Source organism: Anguilla rostrata, chromosome 18 (assembly GCF_018555375.3).
Source record: "Anguilla rostrata isolate EN2019 chromosome 18, ASM1855537v3, whole genome shotgun sequence".
Classification (NCBI taxonomy): Eukaryota; Metazoa; Chordata; class Actinopteri; order Anguilliformes; family Anguillidae; genus Anguilla; species Anguilla rostrata.
Genome location: NC_057950.1, coordinates 25,593,876 through 25,609,404, shown reverse-complemented (window position 1 = coordinate 25,609,404; position 15,529 = coordinate 25,593,876). Strand labels below are relative to the sequence as shown.

The 15,529-nt window shown below is 37.6% G+C and overlaps 1 protein-coding gene across 1 annotated transcript; it reads right to left on the bottom strand.

Annotated features, from left to right (window-relative positions):
- Positions 1–910: 910 nt before the first annotated feature.
- emx2 (empty spiracles homeobox 2) lies at positions 911–6,807 on the bottom strand. Its single transcript, XM_064317719.1, has 3 exons — positions 6,003–6,807; positions 4,007–4,191; positions 911–2,157 (listed from the first exon to the last, which is right to left on the bottom strand). The coding sequence occupies exons 1-3, from the start codon at positions 6,391–6,393 to the stop codon at positions 1,990–1,992; spliced, it is 744 nt and encodes a 247-aa protein (XP_064173789.1). The 5' UTR covers positions 6,394–6,807; the 3' UTR covers positions 911–1,989.
- Between the last annotated feature and the right edge of the window lie 8,722 nt (positions 6,808–15,529).

The following is a 15,529-nucleotide window of genomic DNA, read 5'->3' as shown; positions in this document are numbered from 1 at the left end:
TTTTTTAAATAAGCTGTAAAAATCAGAAGCAGGTGAGCATTTTTGCAATAAAGTATTATTATTATTATTATTATTATTATTAGTATTAGTATTAGTATTATTATTATTAGGGCACAAAAACGAAACCGGGTTGCTGTTGTTTTGTTTGTGATCAAATTGGGGGAAACTCAGCGCGTGCTCCCATATCCTAATTGTGGCAGCAGAAGACACGACTTCAAACAAAGCTCCTATTTTTGCGGCACATTGCAACCTTCCCTTATCACATCGTAAGGGGTAGTCAGATTGTACTAAATTATGTCCAACCAAGCCCCCTTGGATCCACGGATTAAGAGATTAAAGCGGACCATTGGGCACTGATTCCCCTTTACCCCTCATATTACTCGTATGATAATTGCCTAAACTGATTTGCACTTTCACAAAAGCTCGTAGGACTCTTTGTAGCTTGAACAGACCAGACGCTGCTCCACTATCAATGGAAATAAAACTGATTAATGCCGTCTATCAGGCTGAGAAGCAAATGAAGCGTGAAAAAACAAGCACTTGCCCCAGAAAACTGAGCTTTTTAGAACTGGTAACAGCATTCTTTATGTTACCATTTTAACTATTTCACTATAAGCGACTACTACGCGCATTTTTCTAATAACCGGACCGCCTGTGTTTGTCAAGAAATTGAACTCATATACTGAAATCAGACATTTTCAAAAGCCATTGCTGGACGTTCAGACAAGCGCGAGTCATCGAATTACTCGAGCAGCCTGTTCAAATATATGTCGAGACATAAGGGACTCTATCTCACAGTCCCCTCCACTAACCTGTAATTCTCAGGCTATGAAAGAACCAGGCCTTCTCACATCGCCCAGTTTATTTTAAAAGTATTTCATCGGTAACCTTGAATAAAAAAACCCTGCAATTTTACTCTGAGCAGCATATTGATAAAACTTTATTGACAAAATATTGACAATTACATACTTCTTGGAAGTATACTTTGTGTTAAAATTGTAGCAAACTTAACACAAACACAAAATTATTTACATTCTGATAAAAGAGGGTTTAACAGAAACATTAACTTTAAGTACCACTATACATGAAATACGCTCAGTGCTTAAATTCTTGCTGCCAATACGGCCGTCATTTACATTTAGTCCTTCATGGCAACTTTCACGGGAGAGGCCAGTCCTGACGACATGTTCGCACCAAGGTTACGGAGACATGGTAAAGCTTTAAAGGAATGTCCTGAATACTTTAATTTAGAGTACTTTATCTGTGGTAAAGGTTTATAAAGTTTGAAATGTATTTATCTTTTGCCTTTTCTTTTTAAAAAACACTATACCGCAGCACTGCTACTTCATATTGTTTTCACAATCACTTTAACACGAGAAGTCAAAAGTTCAAAGACTGCACACTGTTGTAAAAAAAAAAAGGAAGAAGCACACAACATCTCTGAGAAGATTAAAAAATAGGGTTAAAACAAAAGTATTTGGAAAATGCTCAAATTAAAACAACTACAAAAATTATTTCCTCTACCATGCAATTCAAGTTTTACAAAAACAGTTGTGTGTTTTGGTATCTTGTGTGGAACGTTCATATTTAGAAACTTTCAGAAGTGCAAACGTCCAATGCGAATTGGATTTGTATTTTTTTAAATGGGTGGTAAGTGTGAGATAGTGGTCGCGGAAAGACGGGTGGAGGGGAGGGGGTGGGGGGCAAGGAGTTAGGTTGTGTGTGTCTGGGGGGTGGGGGTGGGGGGCGGGTGGTGATGGACTGCATGTGCATGTGATACCTGTCAATCCCCTCGCCTTGGAACTTTGAATCGGATTGACAGTTCCATGTTTGTGACAGTATTGTCACCAATCGGACCTCTCTCACCCTCAGCTGCCGATGTCCAAAGAAGCGAATTTTGACATTGTCTTTACCCTCTCGTTCTGCTACATAAGCAGTCTTATCCGCGTCATCCTCCACGCACTGTCCCAGGCTCAGAAAATCAGTTTTTTAATCGTCTGAAGTGACGTCAATTTCCTCTGGACTGCCTTGCTTCGTCGCCAGCCTCCATCGGTTTATGTGATGTGTCCCCTTCTTCTTCTGCTGCGAGTCAGAGCCCTCCTCTTCTAGTTTCTGACGTTTGAATTTCGTTCTTCGGTTTTGGAACCAAACTTTTACCTTAGGAAACAATAAACAAAACCAAATCACACAAAAAAACAAACAAAACATAAATCAAGATTATGGCATGGCTACGCCGAATGAAAAGTTCATTTCAGTAAATAAATGCAAAAACGAGGAAAAAGAAGCAGGTTATTCCAACAACAAATCCACGCTGAAGTGAGTTTCAGTTGTAATCACGTGGTCTGTTGTAGCCATTCAATACTAGTTAATAACACATTGTTAACAGTGCTGTTATTTATCAAAACTCGGTTCACATTAGTCGTATTGCTGAAGTCTAAAATCGGCTATTTATTTTTACATAAATCATCCACAGTCATCCACAGTATGTTTTACAGTCTGGCTGGTTTGGTTTCACTCTAGGAACGAAGTAGATAATAGCCCAGAGATGATCCGTTTTATATTTTGTAGTACATTACAATCGTACCAACACCTGACACGTTTTACATGATCGGCACTGAACGACAACATTAAGAGAAGTAATAAATATATGTGGTTCTCCCAAAACTGCGCATGAACTTTACGTTTTTGTAAACATAATGTACATTTAAGGTCAATTTAATTTGTCGCAAATGCATACCAGATTGAGGCCTGAAGTTTATTTGCACCAACTCCTAAAATAACAATCGCGTCGGGTCATTTTCTTTCGTTGTCCTGTCGGAAAAATAAGAGCTACTTCAAATAACAGGCTACTTCATAGAATCACAAATCATAGCTTATAAACGTAGCCAATTTGTACGGAGTGCGGTCATTAACCTCTTATATTATAATATATGCGGTCATGAATGTTTGTCACAGTCAAATGTAAGTCTGACATAATCGTGAACATCATAACGAATCAGAAAATAACCCACGCCAAAAATGTATATCCATTGTTTGCAAAGTATCGAATTCCGTAGCGCCATGTAGTCCGTAAATGTGTTGTAGCAACATATTAAAACAGTCAGCCTAATTCATCAGACGTATTAGTCCTATTATACGCAATTCTCAGACCCAAAAGACTAGTGGAGAACTGAGGTGTATTTAATGCGCATTCAGGCTCCGCTAATTGAAGGGGCTGGCGGCGCATTTCTCTAGACTAGTTTTCTAAAAGGAGATCGCTTGTAAAAGGGCCGGGGCGGACACGCGGGACAAAAGAACCAACCAGTTCATAAACGGACATGGGACAAATACCATCAAATATACGGAGGGAAATTAATTCTGACCGCTGCTGTCTTTTAAGGATCGCATGAAACCTGCTAGCCGATTAACCCCACTCTTTTTTGACTGAGACCTCTTCGGAAAATATAGACATTTAACCTTACTCCTAAAATACGGTTACAACGCGATCATTGACTAAATCCAAAAGAAAGGTTTTAGGCCTGAAGAGCGCAGATTGCTCAAGAGTCACATGGAGTGGATTTCGCAAAGATTCTGTGATATTCTTTCGAATAATCTTGCGTTTTAGTATGTTTTAAAATGAACAAATTTTACAATTAGGCTACAAGGAGCAATTTCCCAAAAACTCCGAAATAAATACCATGAAGGCCAATACAATATTCTGCGTACTTAATCCTGGCCTATTTGCATTATTAATATTGACTGACTATATATATATATATGTGTGTGTGTGTGTATATATCATGACATATTTAACCAAACATAAAGTTGAACACAAACCATGCACCCGACGCATTTAACAGGAACAGCCTAGCGTCATCCAGGCCGACATTCGGACCTCCAGCGCAAACGTTTTGACATGTCTTTCCTAGTACCTGGCGTTAGCCTACCTATGTTGCAGTAGAGCAGTTCAAAAGAATAACACGACTGAAATTATTTTAAATCACGTGTTCGTGTGCATGCGCCTTACCTGAGTTTCTGTGAGGCTAAGGCTGTGTGCGAGCTGTTTTCTTTCTGCACCAACGACGTAGTGATTTTTTTCGAAAGCGTGTTCAAGCCGCAGTAGTTGCGAGGGGGAAAACGCTGTCCGAATTCTTTTGGGCTTTCTCGCCAGTGCATTGTGTAAAAGGAAGCTTTCCGGGCTTGTCTCGTTGCCTGTACACAACAACGAAAAAGATAACAATTATGCTCCGTCTTCGCTTTCATACTGTCAACATTTGAGTTGCGCTCAAGGTGATAACCTCTCATTAATCAATCGTTTTTTAATCTATAGGCTCTCTCTCTACAGTCACGGGCACGCTTTCTTTTCAGCCTTATCAAACGACCCTATATTAACTGGAGAGCCATCTCGTAAAATGTAAATAAATTTGTTTACTCAAAAATAAACGGCTCCAAGCACCACTTATTATTACCACTATTTCCCAAACAGCTCATGGTGCTCTAAATAAAAAATAAAGAGCAAAAACGTACGGTTTTGCCTTCGAGCAATTGGAAAGGCCTATGATTCTAATGAAACATTGGCTCTGATATAGTCGAAAATTATAACGTATTCGTGCAAACAACAGTTCTACTACTACGACTGCAATTACTACTAATACTAATACTACTACTACTACTTCTACTACTACTTCTACTACTACTACTAATAATAATAGTTATTATAATAATTATAGTAACAATAATAATAAACGGTTCCCTTTACGCGTAGAGTCAAAATGTTTTGAATTCTGCTTTAACTGGTGACAGTTAACAATGTCAGGTAAAACTGAAGGTTGGTTATATTGATTTTAGAAAGCCATCGTCTCTTACCATTTCAGCTAGAACAATCACCAAAAAAGGCCAACAATTTAAGCTATTATATATTTTTAAGAGGATACAAGGAAATGATTTATCGTCGCTGTCATAATTACGTATTTCTTGTGGTTATTAGGCTACTAGTTCCTGGTGTTACACTTGTCCGCGACAACCAGGAAACCAAATTCTTAGCCTATTGTTTATCTAATGACTTTCAATAAGTCAAGTCTTCAAAATATCGAATATAAGCTCTAAAACCACGAAATTTATCCAATAATAAAGATAATGATGTTACAATCTAACTAATTATTTACAGATCATCCATAATAATAACAACAATAAAAATAAAGGCTATTACGATATTATCCTACTGTGAGTATAACCTGGCCTAATTTAAACAACAAAAAAAATAACATTTAGGATTCTTCCAAATAGTAAATTTAGTGTACACAGTGACAAAATTAAGGATCGAGAAAATTCGTTACATCATCCACAATGGTATACTTTCTTTCGGCAAATCATTATTTTAGATTTAATACAACAATTCCTAATGCAGTTATATTTTAATTAACCACAGGTTTATATATTTTATTTCCTAGCTGATGTAAACAGCCTGGTCTGCTATGTTAAATACGTATATCCTATTTCCTGCATAACGAAATCAAATTTAAATAAACCTAATTTTGAACAGTTACAAAATTAAAGTTTTTGAATGATTAAATTATTACATGTAATTTATGCATGCACGGTGTATTTTGAAAACAAATAAATACGGCCAAGGTAACGAACTTAAAGAAAACTTTGTGAGTATGCTCCATTTTCTAATATTAGCAAGTCCATTGCCTTCGAATTGTATGCACATTTACTGCCATTTAAATATAATTTCTCTAATTATAGTATTTAAAACATACAATTTAAGTATACACATTTGCTGTACAAATACAGTTTTGCAGACAATTTAATTTTACGCTGCAATTGCGTTTCCATACCTATCAATAAATCATTCATTTTGAAGTAAACTGTTTTCCGCTACAACCAACAAAGATTATATAAATATATACATACATATCCCTTAAATCTTCCTAAAGCTGGGTACTTAGTTTACTTCAGGAAAACGTTTGGTGGAAAAAAACTGAACCATTCGAATAAAAAACAGTAAAACTCAGACATACCTTGGAATCTATGACCCAAATATCTATATCTATGAATTAGCCAAGGGTAGAAAGTTGAAGGGTCCCGTTGCTGGCTAGCAAACAGTGGGTGCGGACTGTGCGGGGACGAGAGCGGGTGTGCAGCCAGTGCGTGCGGAGGGGGGACAGGATGAACCGGGACAGCGGAGTTTGGAGGGTGCGAAACTGCCTCGGCGAACACCAAGTCCGGATTAGAGTAGACGCCCCTGCCGCTGGAGTGGAAGCCGTTCAGAAATGGGTTCATCTGGCTGGAGTTTGCATAGCTGAGAGCTGCCGGGCGAATGGGCTCCTCGGACCTCGACGCTGGCAGAGGATTATCCTTCGCTACCAACGATTCTATGGTGAAACACCTCTTCGGTGTCGGTTGAAACATGGTTTACCAGTCAAGATCCCTCCAGCTCAAATCAAACAGACGCAAGCGTTCTCGCTAAGAAATACTCCACTCTGAAGATGAAAGTTTGCCTGCGATGATTAAGTTGTGAAAAGAACAGAAAGAAGATGAAGAAAAAAAACAACAAATCTCTACAGAGGTGGTCACCTAGTCCAGACAATCCATGCATGTGATCAGTTCTCCAGCAGTTGTGCAGGCGATTTGTTAGTTCATGAGCCTAATTAGTGTTGGAGTCACATAAACAGCGTCCGCTGAAGCCTGTAATGGCTCGGTGATTGGTCGCTGCGACTCGCCTTAAGGTTGAGGGAAGACTCTTTAAGTGCGTCAAAAGGAACGAGCACGGAGAGGCGGATTCGGGCAAAACGGAACGGATTCGTTCAGAACCAAACCTTCAACAATTTACATACCCGTCTGAGCCAGTAGAAAAGCAGAAGGTACCTTAGTTTGTGAATATGTGCCACGACAAGGCGTACTGTTTCGTTTCTTTTGTAATGCATTTGTTTTCCGATGTATAACTATATTTTAGGACGAGTAGAGTCTACTAAATTTCATCCAAATTCCAACCTCATTTGGCTTGCGTCTGCAGTAGAGACACGAGAGGTAAAAAGCAAGAAATTATTTTGCTTGATAAAGTTGTCAGTAATGCCAAAATATATGAGTGATATCTTTTCCAGTGTTTTCATTTGTTCTTTGGGTCGTGGTTGATTATTTTAAATTCGCTAAAAAATTCATTCGTATGCACTTTTTCGCGTGCACTTCTTTTCCAGATTTCCCATTGAGTATACCCTTTGCCGTCACCCATCCCCCATCCCCCCGCGCGCGCCGGCGCTTTGTCTCTCCGCGTTTTCATTTTCTCCGATCTTGTTGTGATTAATTTAGGGTTGAAGGATCCTATGTTTCTATTGGCCCGAGCTTTGGGATGAGGGTTAGAAGATACACACAATGTTTTCTGCTCTGTTTGTTTGTCGTATACGGATCTATTATCCACTAAACAGCCATTAAATTACATTCCGCAAAATTCCTGCTGAGCGTTATACCACGTTTGCAGTACTTAGTCTGATCGTGATTGCACATTTAGAAAAACATTTTTACAGGTTTTAAATACATGGTTTCATAATCTGTCGATAATGTCATGTTTTAAGGAAATCTGGAAACAAGAACCATGTAATTTAAGGGCTATTTAGCGTCCTTGATTTCTTATATCCCCAGAACAGAATAAAACAGCGGGATATTTTACATTTAAACATTAACTACTGGATGTTTGTCCTTTCCGACTGAAAATAATATTGATGTAAATTATAATATAGGCCTAATTATAAAATATTCCGGCTCTCTGATGCAATTCGCATACCATTATCACGTTAACAGATACAATTCAGTACGTAAATAGATAAATACATTGACTTTTACAGCTCATTTTTGGTGGTAACAATGAACTCAAAATTTGACTGAACGATTGAAATCATTTTAAATCATTCATAATTAGAACTGTACGTAGCCGACTGCCTATAATACTACTCTATGCATCAACTCGGTGTATGCGCGCGCGTGTGCGGCTGTTTAGCGGGCAAGGGGGTTGGGGTGGAGGGGCGGGGGGTATTTGAGGCACCATGCCTATCTGCTTTTACAGTAGGCCTTTGCAATGATTAAAAATCCAACTTTAACCAATGAATAGGCCTTACTGTTATCGATATAACTGGTTAACAAATAGGCCTAAAAATGAAGTGTCTCTTGTAATTAAGTTTCCAGTCAATCCATTTATGTATTTTCCCCAATACACCCCAATAATGAGTTATAGCAGTTACGTTGCCGATGCGCCGTTAGAATGTTATCCAAACTTGCAATATTTCTTTTTTTATAATTTTAACAATAGATAAATTTATAAATAAATGTACACTTCTCAAATGCACACATTATCCAGTAATTTAGAAATGAACATCATAGCTATTCAATATTATTCCAAATTCTATGTAATCATTATTTTTATAGATTATGTTGACAAACATCCAAGGTTCTTATAAAAGTTATTATTTTGTACTAGTTTATGCATTTGTATAAGTAAATATTTTGGGGGAGAAAAAGATTTTTAAAACTATGAAGTTAACACAGAAAACCCAACAAGAAACGCATATTGTCATCCCAAGACATTGACTTTAGACTGGGGTATTTCTTGTGTTTTGAGTTATTTGTAAGATGGCGAGGATAAACCTATTTTCACACGGTCTATCCGTAACCGTTAGAGATGCGTATGCCTAAACACTCATCGCCCTTTAGTGTGCAAGTAACGTGACCCCAACTAATGAAAACCGATTAACTGTTAAGAGACCGAAGTATGCTAGGAAAGTCCTAACCATCTGCTTTAATATTCAACTTAGGGGCCCGGTGGCCGGGTGCATTCAAGTCTGTTCTTCGCTGACTGAAACAACGATTTCTCTGCTGTGAAATTAGGCTACATACACGGACATTGCAATGCACAGTCGAGTAAAACCTGTAATAGGCTATTGATGAGATATCAATAGCGAATTTCTATTTAACAACGATATCGCAAATAAGATTATTATTATTATACAGTTGGTCTAATCACAATCATGATAATAATGATCATAACGATAATAATGATGATAATGATGATCATCATCATTGCCGTCCTCCCCAGCATCAAGTTTAAATTCTGTTGAACAGTTGAACAGAGTGCGCAAGAAAAAAATCGTCTCAGACTCTAACATGCTGCCTTGTCGCGAAACGTTTTTATGGATTATTTTGGTTATTATTTCCGTCGCTCTATTAAGAAATTTCTAAATGAGAATACATTGTGTTGAGCATTGTTATCTGCGGGACATTTTTTTCCAAAATATTTTTGCTAAATGGCAATTTTCTGACAGCAATGAATTTATAATGTATTCTTCTTTTTATTCTTCTTCTTTTATTATTATTATTATTATTATTATTACATGCACATTTATTAACAATAAAACGGAATGGTGCAACAGCGCACTTCTACCATCTTCTTAAACTAGCCTATACTTCAATATACTGGCTGAATTATCAAATTTAAACTTCCTGCAAATTTTCATGTAATTTCTTTCACCTCTGGATCTCAGTTAGATTAAAACCACAGATCGTTAGTGTGTATGTTGTCCGATTCAGACCGCATCCACTGTGCCATCTTTTGGCCCTAAAGCAAAATGCACCCAACGGAGTCGCTAAGGAAATTTCTATATATTCATGAACAACTACATGAAACCGCATCGATAAGGATTCTACATGACCGTACGTAGCCGCATACAATAGCATTAAAGGGAAGAAAGTTACTGAGTGCGATGTTTAAGAGAATGTGGTAGATTAGATACAGCCCCAGGAGCTGTCGCTCTTTTCGCCAACCATAGTACACTTCTGACCTCTGTTGGCAGGATCGTGGAAGCGCACTGAACTTGCGCTATTCCAGTTGTTGTGCCTGGCTGGCACGGGCGATTAGTTTCTTTTTTTTTTTTTTTTTTTTTTTTTACCAATGCCGTTGCAGTTGAATATTTCTCGTCAGGCTATTTTACTTTTGGTAAGTGCTTAAAATGTTCAGCTATATCCTTGTATGTGCTACTTGTCGACAGGCAAGAATGATCAAAAATGGAAAAAGATGAAGAAAAGTTCATTATTGCAAAATCGATTATAGTAAAAACGGCAACAACGACAATAATATTATCAATAATAATAATAATAATAATAATAATAATAATAGTGCTTCCAGTTATTTAGTACCTACAAACGGTTTTGCTAGAACACGCACTTTTTTGAGTATTCACACAGTTCCAGGAATATGAACCACAGAGCTAATCTCAGACCTAATCTCCCTCCAAAGCAGTTCAGTTTTTTCCGTTTTCATTTGTCTTAATTGCTGAATGCAGTCAATTCCATAAGGAGGTGAGAGGGAAACTAACAAACTAAATTAGAGGCCTGATATTTAGGAATGTTGTTTAAACGAGTGAACAACAGACAGGTAGCCATTTATACCATTTTTTTTGGCATAATACACGGGTCATACATTCAGATAAAGTTTTTGTTGTGTATTCAACATGCAACTTGTTTTTCGTAAAAGTTGTTCCAAATAACCTTGGATACAGGCCTAGTGCTGTTTTGAGATAGATGATACAGAATCATTATCTAAAGGAAGAAAAAAAAAGATTTCTAAAAATAAAAAATGGAATACTTTCAATTTACTGTAGCCTATGTGGCAGCCTATATTTAGCAGCCTGTATGGCAGAAGATAGAGCGCCTTTGATTTTTATTAAATAGAAATATACAATAGGCTAACGTATTAGGCAAAATGTAGCCTAATGATAATGACATGTTAAGTGGTCGATTATCCCTTAGGTATGTCGTATTTTCAGGACTGTTAGGTCACTTGTACTGACCCCGCGCTAACCCTGAACCGAATATATTTGGGGCTTGTTTACGCACACGAGTGCGTGCGTGTGTGTGTGTGTTAAAAAATGTAATAGGCTATAGGTTGAAAATGACCAGTAATGCTCCACGACTAACAAACGCAAAATGTACTTCGAGTTGTACTTCATTTGACACAAGCACATCCAATGCAGTTCAAACCGCATTTCAAGGCCGTGTTTTGTGCGCGTTTCCTCGCATTTGGGTAGCAACATTAGGCTACGGCAACGTCGCAGTCTCACATAGTGCACGGCGAGGAGAGGGCGCGTTCACTCAACGTCTCTCTTTAAGTAAAATGAAGCAGTTGATGCCACAGTATTATTGATGCAATGATATATTGACTATTTCAGGCCCATTGTTACCAGTTTTACTACACATGGTAGGCTACATAACAAGTTCAAAATAATGTTAAATAATACTCGCTACCATACAGATTATGATATCCAGTTTATAGGCCATTTAATATAGCCTACAGTTAATACTATACTATGCTAAACTATACTACTACACGAATAGCCTTTAAAGCTCAATGGCCCATTTCATGTTGTAATATTTATTTACCCAAATAAAAATATAAATAGGCCTATAGGATCTTATCCGCAATTAATCATGTGTGGTAGAGCGTTCAACGAGTCGGTTCCCCGAGCAGCACATCTGCCCCAATTAAAATGCTTTTGCTTTTTCACGGTAAACTGTGGTGTTGTGTGATGCTCATGTTTAAATGATATGACATAATTCTGTCTAGGGTAGCATATTAATTTGATCGTGGGCCTGTTCTCCATAAAGCAGAAAAAAAGGTTAATTCGAATGTAAATGTTGATACATTTTACCATTCAGCATGTAGCCTAAATAACGAACGGCTTAAAATAATCATTTAAAAAAATTAAAAAAAACTCAAAGACCGTGCTCAGAAATTATTATTAGCCTCAATTTACCACTACCACAGATTCTATCTCGTCTTGCTGAACTCCCTAGACAGACCTTTCTGCGGCATAAACACACGTTTCTTCACTTTTTGGCCTTGTGTTACAACAGGCGGTCTGACAGATAATGTAACGGGCTACCTGAATACAGCGCGCTCAAAAAACTCACATCTTGAGGATCTCAGCAGTTGTCCATTGTTGTAATTTATGTCCTCGTGCATGCGTTTGCGCGCGGGACGGTTCCGACCCCCCCCCCCCCCCCATGCGACTTAATAGATTTAATTACGGGACTGAAAATGATTTTTTTCTCGCTTTGTATACAGACTTTCATAGGTTCATAACAGTATACCAGGGTAGACTTATTCACCAATATATCCGGATACAGATCAGACATGTTGGATCGTAAACATAGGCCTAAATGTTTAAAAACTGGGCTATAATTAAATATTAATCCCAGATAATTTATCAGAAACAAATTGCCATTACATTTTTGATGGTAAGCCAATTTTGGATAGTTGTGGAAAAACACAATTAGATGCATTGATTAAAATACCTGTAATACAACCCTAATTATTTTCACACTAAACCCACAAATCATTCATTCCAGAATTTCAGATCTCACGGCTAAAAAATACTGTTTGTATTAAGTAAGAAGATAGGATATCTGAAAATTCTAATTCAGCCGTGGTATACAGACGAACGCCAAGGTCTTAGGATACTTTGTTCATACAGGAACTCAAACCACCAGATAAGTAGCACCGGCTTTGTAACGCAATACTTCACATTTCTGAGTCTTCAAATAACAAATTTCCACAAAACCAGTCCCCTATAGGCCCATCATTACAAGCGGGAGATTTCACCGTCAGGCGGAAAACTTCATTTTGAGCAGTGCTATCTATTCGGAATCGGGAATAAAGGTTCACCTTCCATCCCGTTTCATCAAAACTCAGCAGTACAGATGCACTGCAAATCAACCACAAGTCTTTTTTTTAAATGTATTTATGTCATCCGTTTCAAGGCGGCGATTTGTGTCCTCTGACGAAGGTATCCATTTGCTTACTCAATCTGGAGCATCTGGAGTCTCTAAAATGACTTAAAAAAACAATGCAAAGAATGATAAACCCTTTCAGGTTGTCAACAGTAGGCTACAGGTTCATATAACATCAAAACACACGTAATTTCTGTTTTCTGTTACCAGATTTGTCATTTCTTTCTTGAATATACAGCGAATTCTTAAAATCAATTCTGATAGAGTACTTTTACCTCGAAGAGTACAAATTGTCCCCAATGGACTCTGATGAGAGTTGATTTAACACTGCTAAAGTTGATTTAACACTAGTCCTTTTGCTGCGTATTTTACACTCTTGGAATAATTCATTTAATTTGGTTCCCGTGCAAACGCTTCCGTTTGAATTCTATATACAGATAGAAATAACCTTGCACCAACAGGTAAATATAGGGACATAGGAAGGAATATTTTATCCGTTCAAAATAATTTTCTGGAGCAGAATAATTTGTTGTATAACGTTTCATCTTCAATTTGATAAAACAAATAATTAACGTATAGGCTAATAATAATAATAATAATAATAATAATAATAATAATAATAATAATGCAATTACTCCAGTTGATAAAGAACAAAGGAAGATAAACAAAGACTTATTAAATATATACGATGCTTTAAGCTAATGAATAAAATATGTACAAATACAGTACAAACAGTGTATAGAAGCACGCTGCGACCCTGTTATTGCTCTAATGCTGCCTTGTCATACACCTGGTGAGTCTACAACCGTTAAGAAGCATGGAAGTGTAATAAGACATTTAAACACATATGGTTATTTGCACCCCCTCCAAAGAACATGTGGCTTTAATAGCGCGTGTGTTATGGTAAGCACGTGTTACCTTTTCCATGACCTCGCATGTATTACTCATTTTCTCTCAAAGAAAGCTCGGGTCGACAAAGAATTTATTACCGTCACAGAGAATGGAAATCGGTGAGTTTTTAGAGCTTTCGGGGGTTCATGAACTGGTGTATTAGAGTTTTAAAACAGTGGAAGGAAATGCATGTAATACTTAACTACGATTCTTAATCATTTCCAACAATGTCAGACTTTTTCTTTGCGTTTGTCTGACTTGAAGCGCGGCCGAAGTTGCACAACCATTGGAAAGTACACGCCAAGATGAAGACTTCTGTCTTCTTCGCCTCGTAGGCCTATCTAGGTCAGGACAGGTCGCATCTTATTTTTGTAAATTAAAGATAAATTATTTAAGGTGACCAGTAATATGGGATTTCAGAGGTCTCCCCCTTTCGTTGCAAGCATAATATTTAGCTGCTAAATGGTGCATTACAGAAAAAATATGTTCGTTACGAGGGACAGTCTATTTCCTGTCCTCTAAAAGAGTTCGTCGGTTGTGGATTTATTAGGCTAAAAGCGTCATCAGATTAAACCTGAAACACATAAATATTTATTCTGGCTTGCCTACAGCTACTATAGCCTAGTAACGTCAGCGACTGTATCGGGTCTTTTACAGACACTATAGTTTGAATTCAGATTTTCAGTTTTACCCCAGAACACTTTACCGAACAGCATCTGTAGCTAAATGGAAAATCAAAACAAACGTGGGCTATTGTCTGAAATCTTACTTATTGCTTAACCTTCAAATATATGCTAATTAATACATCGAATTGGCATACACTGAAAATACCACTTCAGAACAATAGTAATTATTTAGACCCACAACTATGATATCCATTCGATAAACAAACATTCTGAACAACCACCAAGTTTCTGCAATCTTTGACTCAGTTCCATTGTCTACACCAGTAGTTTGCCAAAACGGTGTCATACTTAAAACATCAAAAGAGCGAATATTCTACTTTGCCCGCAATTCCACTGTCTCTGACGTTTCATAGTTGCAAAAGAGCTACTAAAATTAAACTGAATTCCACTGGGCTGCTGCTACAGCCCAGACGTCTGTAAAACATCTGGCCTACAACTTCTGGACCATTGTTCCATTGCTACAGTTTGATTTAGATTTTATGTCACTCCCGCAGACAGCCTCACAGTTTGAAGTTACCATCTTCGATTTTTATACTCAGTTTTAAGTTTCTCAAGTTGTTAGACTGTTCTTTATGTCGTTAACATCTGCTTATGACCTGTTACTTGGTCTGGGCTTTTTTTCCCATCTTTTTTTCGAGAAGGAGGAGGCCAGCTGTTGTGTAACGCCCAAAGCAATCGCTTACTAATGCGGCCTACTTCAGCCTGAGTCCTGTGTCCAATTTAAAACTGCTCTGGGACACACTGACACGGATTTATACTCGAAACACTTTTGCAGGGATCTGGATCCATTAGCCTGCGTCTTATTGCCGTTTTATCGTTGGGCGCATAAATATAGCTACATTTTTTAAACAGACTTTAACGGTTTGACCGACATACCAAGGATATTGAGACGTAGCCTATAGGCCGAGGTTTTATAGTCAATTCGGCTGAACGTAGCGAATTATAGCACATAATGGGCTACATGACACTAACTGCGCGCTGCAAATTTTGGTTTTTGGAATAAATTGGGAGTTAGAATCAACTCAATGCGTGCTTGACCTTCTAATAGAACCTAACCCAGAGTAAAACCAAGTAGGCCTAGTTACTTTCTTAGTTGATCTTCTAACTCTCTCCAAGAGTTAAAACCGAAATTTTGAGGGAATTAAAATATTACTTTCAAACAGAGTGCAACATTACTTTGAGAAGTGATTCTAGCC

Excerpts from the sequence above, each read along its gene's own strand:
- emx2 (XM_064317719.1), bottom strand. The coding sequence starts at position 6,393 with ATGTTTCAACCGACACCGAAGAGGTGTTTCACCATAGAATCGTTGGTA. Across the intron at positions 4,192-6,002 it reads TTTGGGTCATAGATTCCAAG|GCAACGAGACAAGCCCGGAA; the intron begins GTATGTCTGAGT and ends TGTTGTGTACAG. Across the intron at positions 2,158-4,006 it reads TTAGCCTCACAGAAACTCAG|GTAAAAGTTTGGTTCCAAAA; the intron begins GTAAGGCGCATG and ends TTGTTTCCTAAG.